This window comes from Acomys minous (assembly GCF_964271855.1).
Source record: "Acomys minous genome assembly, chromosome: 10".
NCBI classification, from domain to species: Eukaryota; Metazoa; Chordata; class Mammalia; order Rodentia; family Muridae; genus Acomys; species Acomys minous.
In genome coordinates this window covers 25,377,518-25,388,846 of record NC_140491.1, presented here as the reverse complement: position 1 = coordinate 25,388,846, position 11,329 = coordinate 25,377,518, and the positions used below count along the sequence as shown (strand labels likewise).

Sequence of the window (11,329 nt, the reverse complement as noted above, 5' to 3'; positions counted from 1 at the left end):
CTTTTACAACACACACTGGAGCCCTGATGCCCTCCATGGTCTTCACTGCTGCTGGTGAAGACATCTCGACACAACACCGTCCTGCTTCTAAGTCATTGTATTTGTTCTTGTCCTTTACTGTGCAATCCAGTGACACGAGGCAGGGCACCACAACGAGAGCCTGTGCCCTCTCTACCCAGCTGCCTGGTGCATGGCTTTCACTTTGTCCCTCTTCAGCAGGGTATTTTCCTCTGCTTGCCTAGCAAGCTCATATTCCAAGGCTTAAAAGTAAACTGTCGCTTTAAAAGAAAAAAAAAAGCCGCCTAGTGACCATCCCTGGGAACTGGTTGCTAAGCTGGTGTTTTTGGCCTGAGACTTGGCTGCAGCTTCACAGGAAGCAGCTTCCTTTACCCCAGCCCACCCCTTGTACATTTCTAAAAGATTCTCTGGCTTGACACAACTGGTCTTTCATCTATCCCCTCCATTCCAGAAAGTGGAATCTGCACACTGCGTTTTGTAGAGTGGATTAAGGTAAATCAGTTTCTAAGGGAACCAGGGCTGCGGCCCTAGTGTCCCGCTTTCCTTTCCTTTCAGTTCTGGCTTGGAAGTCAGCCCCTCCCTGGGTGCCACGAGAGTGAAGTGAGTGCATTGCAACTTCAGGGAGTTCCGTCTAGTTTATGGGTTTTACTCTCTGAATGGAAAGTAGGGGCAGTGCAGGGAGCAACAGCTTTGATTTCAGCTGCTGTCTGGTATCTGGTTTGCAGGGGAAAAGCGAACTGTTCAGAGTTCAGACCCCTAGTGCGGTCTTCTCTGGCCAGTGTGCTGCTAAACACTAGCTGCACGCTGCTTTCAGGCCTTTAATTTAAACTGTTCCCCTGGCAGGAGGCAGGAAGTACTGAGCGTGCAAACTTTTACTTTTCTTGGTATTGGACAAAAAGCTTTGAATCACAAGGCTGAGGGCTGCCAAGCCCTAGGGGGAAAAAATCTAGTGGCCATCAGTTAAAATGATCATTTTCATTTTTGCAAAGAGGTGCTATGAAAAGCTTATAAAGTCTAATGGTCTAATGGGATTTAATATGTCTGCTAGTGCACTTTATATAAACATTTCTGTAAACAAGTATAATGCCAGTATGATTTATAGAGATGGAGAATGTATATGGATAGAGGACATATGAATATAATTGTCTTTGTATATATGTATGTATCTATATACATATATACACACACATGTTGATTTAGAGATAGATAGTTGACCTAGAGTTCACTTACAGAGTCATTCATTAAAGTTTTTATTGAGCACCAATAATGCAGCAGATGATTTGAGTGTACCAAAATGACTTACACCAGGTCCAGTGCTGGGAGTTTGCTGGGAAAGCAGATGTGTAAACAAATAAATAGAGCATGTGAGATAAGTGCCAAAAGAGATTTGTCAAAAGGCCTAAAGAACTTGGTGCACAGCGGGGCTCCTTCTAGGGAGGACCTTCTGCACTGCTGGGCAACTCTGGTCCAATACCACAAAGCCCAGTGTCTATACTGACCTGCACCCTTCAAACGAAAGGTATCATATCCATCTGATTAAGTGACCACACACAGCTATGTCACTAACCTTGCACTCTAGAAGCTGTGGCTAGAATGACTTGATGTTACATCATTAATCATCAAGAAAGAGTGTGCCAGCTCCCGAGATTCCCCAGCTTTGAATGAGAGGTGTAGGAAAAGCCTCTTGTCTCTGAAGAGAGAGAGTGTGCGCAAGGCTGGGAGTGTGGGAGGTTGTAGAACGGACAAAAAAAAAAAAAGCAAGCGGTCTGGGTCTGGCTGGAGGGAGAGAAGAGATGTGATTATGACTTTCGGAGTTGAAGAGAAAAACTAAAGAGAGTAAGAGATATGGAGCTCAGCACCCTAAGGCTTTTCTTATGATCCTCCTCTGTCTCCTCCCACTTTCCCTCCCAACTGTGACCTCTTCTCATGACCAACCTTGTTGGAAAAAGACACTCTAAAGAGACGTGTGTGCCTCTCCCTTCAGCTATCAGATTATTAGAACAGTGGACTCTAGGGACTGTATTTTTTCAGTGTCTCATGTTGAGAGAAGGAAAAGACCAGCATACTGGTACCAACTGGAGGGACAACATGTCTCCAAGAAAGACAGTTCTGACAGCTTGTCAGTCACCTTGCAGAAAGTGATGATGACGTGTCAGTGATGGGCAGGACCACACCTTGACCAAGACTGTTTAGTTATGTATCCCTCATTTTATTCAGACCTAAACTTTCATGTCAGGACCCCAGAATATGGACTCACCCATTTGTTCCACTTCCCAAAGTCACCACACTGAATAAATCTCCTTTCTCTGATTTTTCCATTGTTTTTCTGTTTTGTTGGCCTACTGGGTGACTGGTGACCAAGCCTATCTTATTAGGTTGGCCAAGGCTCAGATTCTGACCCTAACTCTGGCAACAGTCTTAATAATAAAACCATAAAACCTACCAATATCAAGCCCCTAGTCTTCAACAGTCGTCTTATTACTATCTTTCCAGTATGGAGCCTGCAAGAAACCATCATCACCTCAGGTAGGAAGAATGGCTGGTTTTACAGAATTGACAGTGTTGTTTCACAGTCACACAGCTGGTGAGAAGAGGGGAATTTGCTCGCAGGACCAATTTTTTTTTAACAAAGGCCTCACTCTTTAAAACCATAATTTCCTTGTATAATTAATACACCATTCTTTGGTAGCAGCTTCAGCTGAGAAGTGGCTTATACAGCGCACCTCTTTCTCTCTGTCCTTCTCTGCGTCCTGCAGAGTCATCACAGGGGTCCTGCATGTGACTCTGAGTGAACTTTAGAGACAATCCATGTGGTCAGGTAAGAGTTTAAATGTGTTGGGTTTCTGTGCCGTGTAAAATAGACTATTGGCCTGGTGACACCCATGCCCTTCCTCACTGCTACAGTATTTGTGGCTTTCAGTTATAAGTATTTTCACACTAAAGATAGCATAGGATAGTGATGGTAACCTTGTTTCAGCAAGATTAAAGTGTCAAAGAGTGTGGTAACTGGAACCAAGGAGAACTTTGGAACCACCAAGTGCAAAGGTCAGACTCTGAGTGTGAGGTGGAAAAACTGTGACCTCGAACACACACATAAGCTTTCAACCCTTTGTTTCCTTGGGTCTGAGTTGGCGTACATACTCCTGAGAACTGTCATGGGGAAGGAGTAGAACGCATGTGTAGGGGGACTGTGAAGCTCCAGTTGAAGAAAGCCAGGGCTTTTATTTTGAAATTGCCATAGAATGTATTAACAAGTGGCCAAGGCAAAAGCTGATGACAGGGGCCTATTAAAGCTGATTCGTGTTTATTCATCTTTTTGGAGCAGCAGCATTCGTAGGAAAGATAAATTTTGGTGTCGTTTGATTTCTTTCAAAACTCATTCGAAGGTAATGATCAGGAAAGAATGGGGAGAGAGCAAACAAGTCCATTACATTTGTCATTTTCCACTTCTACTTTTTTCTTCCGCATATGATTTGTTTTAATTTATGGAGTCTCTTTTTCTGCTTACGAAAACACTTTACATTCTTTATTTCCAGTTCTGAAGGACCGGATGTGGTTGTCAGAGCCATTGCTGTCTGCAGGCATCTGCCTGTATGTTTCTGTCCCCTCCACTACCCTGCCCCCTGAAGACACACACACACACACACACACACACACACACATGCACACACATACACACACACACACACACACACACACACACACACACACACACACTCTTTATCTCCAGTCTGCTTTATCTTTTCCCTTCCCCTGCTTAAGCTCCCTGAGACGCCTTTGTGGAAGGCGACTGGCTTGCAGACCTCTTGTTTTCACTACCACGTTAATTCCCTGGGAAGGTCAGCCAAACTTTGAACACCTGAGCTGCTTAAGTACCCCAGTGCAGCTAAGATTTGGCTCCCTTAAGAGGCTTAAGGCTTGTCAGGCCTGCACCTAATAGTTCTCCTCATGTGAATCTTCACAGCATCCCAGCTAGCTTTGAAGGCCTCTAGGATGTGCCCACGAAAATGGCTCCAAATAGCAACTGAGTCATGCATTTGACAGATACACACACACTGTCTGTTATGACTTAAAAATATAAGAAAATAAGATGATAAGAGAATAAGATGCCAGGCAACAGTTATCATATTATATGAAGCTTATTAAGTGAGCATGGGGAGAGAATGAAATGGGGGAGGGGTACCCCAGAGAGAGAGAGAGACAGAGAGTGAAAGAGACAGAGGAAGAGCGGGGAGAGAGAGGAAGAATAAGGGGGCGGGGCGAGGTAGGACTGTCCTTTTATATAGCTCTGGCCATGGCCACGCCCCCGTGGCAGGTAAGTAATGATATCACAGGTAGGCCGACTGAAGCGGAATGCTAACTCTGTCTACTGAGTGGCATGGGCAAAGGCTCTGGGGATAAACATCACGCAAGGTGCTCTTCCTGCTCTCTTGAAGCCCTAGTCTAACAGTGATGGGCAAACACTGATATGTAATTACAAATGCAGATTGGTGGTAAGTATTGTTGAAAAAGAAGTCATTGAAAGGTGCTCACAAAGTCCTGGGAGAGTTCAAAACACAACGGGAAACTTGTATAAAAAACTCACAGGAAAGATCTCTCTGAAAGTGAAGTGTTACCAGAGACCCAAAGGAGCTGTATAGTGTGTGTATGTGTGTAGAGAGAGAGAGACAGACAGACAGACAGACAGATATACAGAGACACAGAGTGGCTAGCTTCTAAAAGAAAGCTCTAAGTAAAGGAAAGTGAAAGTGCAAATGCCCTGAGGCCAGGGGGTCCAAGTGCACAGCTCTACAAGGGGGCTGTAAGGTTCTGACAGGATTTTGGATTTGACTCATAAGGCAAAGGAAAGGCACCGGTGGACTGTGAATGGTGGAGTGTCATGGTCCTACTTAAATTTCCAACCATTCCACTTGCCTCCCTGTAGAGACCACTGTAGCTGAGCCAGGTGGGAAGCAAAGAGCCAGGAGGCTCCCAGGGCAGTCTGCAGGAGACAGTTGGGCTTGACTTGAGCACAATGTTAATTAGTAGCAGTGGTGTGACTGGTGCAGTCCTGGATACGACTAGAAAGCTGATAGGATTGCTGGGGGGTGCTGACACTAAGCAGTCTGCAGCCTGGTGACCTTCCTGTAGGTAGTGCAGGGCAGCCCAATCTGAAGGCCTCTAACCCAGGGGAACCCAATGGTGTCATTCTAGGTTTATAGCCAAAAGCCTGAGATGAGGAGGGTGGAGCTAGGGGGCTGCTGTGAGTCCTGGTGTCCTAAGGCCAGAGAGCTTGGATTTCAGAAGATGGAAGCATCCTGGCTCTTAGGGGTGGAGAGATAGGCTAATTCTCCTTTTGAATTTGTTCTCTGTGCATCTTGGATAATTAGATGGTGCTCCTCATTTTGGAAGTGGCTCTTCCCCACCTACTCCATTCAGACTCAAACACAAGTGTGAATTTGGAAATACACTCTCAGACACACTGAATAGTAATCTCCCAGGTTTTTAAGTATTCCTTTTTTAAAATTTAATTAATTTATTCAGATTACATCTCAATTGTTATCCCATCCCTTGTATCCTCCCGTTCCTCCCTCATTCCCACTTTCACTCTATTCCCCTCCCCTATGACTGTGACTGAGGGGGACCTCCTCCTCCCCCTCTATATGATCATAAGCTATCAAGTCTTATCTGGGTAGCCTGCTATCCTTCCTTGATTGAGTCAAGTTGACATATAAAATTGTCACAGATATGCTATACCATAGGAGAATGATCACAGTTAAGGATGGTTGCAAGAGTCTGTCCTAGGTAGAATGGATTTGTTTTGTATAACTGGAAGTCCACAGCACAGGCTTGTAGGCAAAGACCAAGAGCTCCATTTAGGGCCAAGGGAAGGTATTCATGACACAATCACATACTGGACTCTAGCATTCTTAGGAAGTGTCTAGACTCAGCTGTTAATGTGGGTAAGCGTCATGTACATACAGTATGTCAGGCCCAAGATTTAGACAACAGGGGAGTGAGAAAAGGCAGGGCGGAGCCTCAGAGTATGGCAGTATTTGGTGCTGGGGAGATGAGGAACCAGCACAAGTACCAAAGAAGGGGCTGTCCACAAGTGACACAAGTGGCAAGAACAGGAGAGAGGAACTGTTCCAGAAGCCAAGTGAAGAAAGTGTTTGGACGACACATCGGATGAGGTTCAGCACATGAGAAAGAGAACTGACCATCAGACACGGCAATGCCGGGCTCATTAACAGACCCCAGCAAGAGCAGGCTCAGAGGTCCTAGATCCCCTGAAACATACCCAAAATAATAAAGATTAGGAAAGGGGGCAGTGTTTCCCTAAAAAGTGTTCCTAGAAAGACTGAAAACTCAAGCAAGAGCTACAAGGAGAAGTGAAAGACTGAAAACTCAAGCAAGAGCTACAAGGAGAAGTGAGGTGGAGAGAGGGCATTTTGTTGTGTGTAAGGAAAAGACAGGTGATTTTTGAGAGCAGGAAAACATGACTGTCCTGACACCAGGGAAGGGGTGGGAGATTACAGGATCATGGTCTTGAGGAGGGGCGTGACAGGATGCCCTGACAGCTGAGAGTTGGGCTGAGTGAAAACAGAGAAGAGACCATAAGAGACCAAGGCATGTTAGGAAGTCAAAGCAGAGGAGTGCTGTGACCCAGAGGGAGTTGCAGGAAGTGAGGAGATTTGACACCCTCTCTGGTCTCACCTCTCTCTGATCATCGGAATGAGATTTAAAATTAAGACTCTGTGGGCAGAAAAAGTGGAAAACCAGAAATGTCCCTTGGCTTCTGACTTCCAGCCAAGGTCCATCTGACCACCAGGGTGTCCTGGCGATGCAGTACTAGCTTCCCTCCTTCTTATACGTCCCCCTCCCCCAACTCCTGGGGTCTGCAATACTTGGGGTGAGCTGCTGGACAACTCATGCGCACAAGCTTCTGTATCCATCAGCAGCACAAAAGAGACACTGCTGATTTCACTGTGCCTGACTTCTTCCTTGTTCTTTCTCAGTCGGGAATCCAGCACAGACAAGATGAATGCCAAGGAAGAAAAAATAAAAATAATTTCAGAGGTAAGTCACTGCTTGCCTTCCCCCTTGGGGCCCTTTGTGGGTGAGCAAGTTCAGTCTAGCATCAGGCCTTTATTGCCAGTGTTAAAAGTGGTGCTCGGAAAAATCAAACACCACAATCGGACAACTCTGAGAACCAGAAGAGCTGTGAGGAGCTGTACTCTGCATTGTGGCAACTACACTAATGGTGGGAAACAGACGTGAGGCCCTACAAAGGCTTTCTGGACTGCAGCTCGGTGTTAACTTGTTTAAGATCAGGTTTGGTCATTTGCTGGCCTGTGGTTGACTGAAAACAGCAGCTAGGATTCTCTCAAGACATAACTTTTGTTAGATTTTAGTTCATTTGCATACTAAATTATCATTGGTTACATCTGCCAAGTACAGAGGCATCCCTGGGCCAAAGTTAGTTTAGTTTAACATATGCCAGAACACACCGTCCAAGTGTTCTTTATCTGCCTTTGGTGGGGAAGGAGGCTGACACTGAGGGCTATTGGACCCTGCAGGTACCCTGCAGTCTTGCCTCTACCTGAATGTTCCGTGTCACCATTTCATGCGTCCAGCACACAGCAGCTCTCACTGTCTGATACTGGGCCCTCCAGCTCTCAGATCACCAATTCTAACAAATGTGACCATTTCTGACAAGTGGAGGTTATGAATGAAATCTTGTCCGCTGTGTCTTGCCAGGACTGACTCCTGCTGTACAAGAACTCAAACAAGGGAAGTCACCTACAGCGGAGCCTGCAACCCACTTAGTCGAGGGCAGAGTGTCCCTCCAAACCCTTACTCCCCCTTGCATTAAGGCCCCTGGGTTTCAGACCACAGGAAACAAAGCCTGAATGGACTCGTTTTTTATTTATTTTTATTTTGTGTGCATTGATATTTTGTTTGTACATATATCTACATAAAGGTGTCAAGTGCCCTGCAACTGGAATTACAAAGAGTTGTGAGAACCATATAGGTGATGGGGTTTGAATCTGGGTCCCCAAGAAAAGGAGCCAGTGCTCTTAACCACTGGACCCTCTCTCCAGCTCCCAGAAGGCACCCTTTATAAAATCACATAGATTAACTTTAAGCAAGTTGCCACGTGATTGTGAAGCCGCACACACCCCTGCCTGTTGTTGATTCATTTAACAACCAGTTTCTGGTGATCCATCCACAAAGAAAGCTCTGTGGCTCTGAGCTTGCCTTCCACCCTCCCATCACCCCTACTGGACAATTCCCCCGCTGACTGAGGATTAGGACACTACTAGAAAACAAACGATGGCCTAGATTTCTCAGTGGTTTGCTCAAAGCCAAAGAAAACTAAGCATTAGACTTTGAGCCATTCCTGCCCACCTGGACATTATCAGCCTCTCAGTCCTTTTCTGGCAGGTCTGGGAGAGGAGTTAGGATGCGGCCTCTACTCAGAACTCTAGGCAGACAGAGCTCATCACAGAACCAAACACCCAAGCCACACACATCCTCTGGCTGGGATCTCAGCTTTCTCTTCCATGTCTTCCCTCACCCCTGTAGCCAAGAAGGAAGGAAGGGACAGTGGGGGCGTGGATCGGCCATCTGTGCCCGGTTTCTATGAAACCTTACAGCGCTAACATCCACACACTGTGTTCCAATTGTGCCTCACTGGATTTGGCGAGGCAGTAAGAGAACGGATGTTTCTGTCTGTCTATTCATTTATGATTGAGATGGTCTTACTTTGTAGCTCAGGCTGTCCTTGAACTTTCTGTGTAGCGCAGGCTGTCCTGGTCTTCCTGCTACAGAGTGTGGGAATCACAGATGTGTACTCCACATCTGGCCACCTTGCAGTTTCTCATTCACTCAGAGGTGCTGATAGCCCCATTCATAAAACGTCATAACTAGAAAAACACTCAAGTTTGAGCACTTCAGTGATTTTAACTCTGACCTCTTAGATATAAAATGTATAATCAATAATGTGAAAAAAGAAAGTGAGGTTTGCTCTTGTCCCTTTCCAGAGAGACCTGCCAAAATTCCCTGTAAGTTGAAACTCATCGGCTAATTCAGCTTATAGTGTTGTTTCCTTTTTTCCTTATCTGCTACTCAGCCTGGGAAACAGCAAATGAAATCTCAAACATGAGACTACTGCCTGTCCTCGCTTCTCCGTCGTCCCTTTCCTTGATAAGAAGCTTCCTTTGGTAGTCACATTTCTTAGAATGAGAGAGTGGGGAGCACATTGTATGTACCCTATACCCCCAGGACCTGGTACACAGTAAGTGCTCAATAAATGTTGAACCCATGAACGAGCACTTGTAACAATAACAACGGGAGCTTTAACACCATCTCACGATGCTTCAGTTGGAGCGATGCCTATTTTGAGAAGAGTGGCTGGTGGGTGGCCACTTGGATTTTGTGGCCACTTTGCTCAACCCTGCAGTGGCAGATGGTGGAGGGTACCAACGTCAGGGAGGGAGGACCTTAATACCTCAAGAGTCTCTTCGCTTTGTGTTTTGACAAAGGAGTTCACTGGAGATGATGTGGATGCAGAGGCAGGAAGGCGGAAGAAGAATACAAAGGTCCAAAGACAACAGAGAAAGAAAAAGGTAAGGAGTGATGAGAACCAGTATCTGCCCGTGCAAAGCATCACTGATACATATCGCTGATGGGCAGCCTGCCTGCACCTCTGGGAAGCCACCCAGAATCTACCTGTGATTGCTACTATTTGCTGCCAGCTTGACCCTGTTGGGGAGAGGGAGCCTCAACTAAGGAATTAGGAATTGGCCTGTGAGATATTGTGACACATTTTTTTTGTGTTTAATAATAGATGTAGAATGGTCTGGCCCACTGTCAGTGGGTCATCCCTAGGTAGGTAGGCATGGGCAGTATAGAAAGGTAGGTGAGCATGAGGCTGGCAGCAATCTAGTAAGCAGTGTCCCTCCATGGGCTCTGCGTCAGTTCCTACCTTTGGGTTCCTACATTAAATTCCTGACCTGACTTCCTGTTGAGGCCCATTCCCCAACAGCTCTAGAACTCATGGACTATGGCTCACCTGTTAGCATACCCACAATGGGCATGACTCAGCGAGGCATAACCCCAAGATTCTGAGGACCTCAAGGGTAGCAAGCGGAGCTATGCTCCACAACAGCATGAAGTCCTCAGAACGCGAAGTTCTCTCCTGCATGGCCCCCAACAACTCCCCTCCGTGATGATATGTTACCTTGAATTGCAAGATGAAACAAGCCCTTTCCTCTTCAAGTTGTTTCTGGTCACAGCAATGGAAACTTAACTAGAATATGAACACAGGAAAGATCCCTGCTGTAGGTACCAACTCCTGGCTTACTCCTGGAAACTGCGAGTCAGGAATGCAGGTGTATGGACTAATTAGAGCTTTATAGAGAGATGACACTAAGAATAAAGCTATGACCCGTATTAAGAGCTTTGCTTTTCTTTCTTTCTTCGTATATGTTTTATCCTATCTCTTCAGAGACAGGAGAAGCAAGCAAGCAGCTGGTCTGACTGCTGCCATTGATGGCTATAGACTATGGTGGGCGGTAGATGGCAGTGCAGGATTACAAAGCTTACAAGATTCCCTCTTTCTCCTACCCCAAGTCCCAAATTCCCTGAAAGTCTCTTCTGGCTGAGGTTAACTCCTGTCTGCCCAGCCTGCAGCCCTCCCGCCCCCACCTCTCTGCGGGAGTTCCCTTCTCCGCTGGAAGCATCCCTGCCAGGTAACTCCGTCCCCTCGGTAAGAAGCTCTTGTCCTAGAGAAGAAAGGCAACGAAGGGGCTGCGATAGACTCGCCTGGAGTAAGCATTGTGCCAGCCTAGGAGGGAGGGAAAGGGAGCGCCATCTTGAGCTAGTAGTCACGTGAGAGGGCAGCGAGGAGAGGAGGAGAGGGAGAGACAACTGGGAGAGTCAGAAACGGAAACCTCTCAGGCAGCTCTTCAGAACTCTGCATGCTTCCCCCAGGAAACGGAGAAAAAAAGTTCCTTCTATCTTTCCTGCAGGCTGAATGCAGCCATTTAGGGGAAGGCGCAGAGGGCTGAGAGGAGCTGCCACAGCACAGGGGGCCACTCTCTGGCCACTCTAGGGGACCAGGGACACCCTCAGCCACATCGTGGTTAAATTTTTTACCCATTCTTATCAGTTCAGCCTGTTTGTTACTCTGCAGCCCTGGGCAGGGACCCTGGAGTCAGATAGAAAGTGCTTTAGAATCACAAAGCGAGCAGACAGTGGCCAAAGATAAAGCTGCCTCTAGACAGCTGGCGTCCAGAACAAATAGGAGACCGCTTCGGGAATGTAG

The 11,329-nt window shown here is 46.5% G+C and overlaps 1 protein-coding gene across 3 annotated transcripts in view; it reads left to right on the top strand.

The window, feature by feature from the left end:
• The first annotated feature begins 342 nt into the window (after positions 1-342).
• Positions 343-11,329, top strand: part of CC2D2A (coiled-coil and C2 domain containing 2A) — an 83,818-nt gene continuing 72,831 nt past the window's right edge. For 2 of the 3 annotated variants that reach the window (XM_084798665.1, XM_084798663.1), the window contains exons 1-3: positions 343-510; positions 7,017-7,077; positions 9,546-9,629. In XM_084798665.1, the coding sequence (XP_084654791.1) occupies positions 7,039-7,077; positions 9,546-9,629 (123 nt within the window). In that variant the 5' untranslated portion in view covers positions 343-510; positions 7,017-7,038. Of the gene's footprint in view, positions 511-7,016; positions 7,078-9,545; positions 9,630-10,653; positions 10,755-11,329 lie in introns of those variants that run through there. The other variant, XM_084798664.1, reaches the window with a different exon arrangement.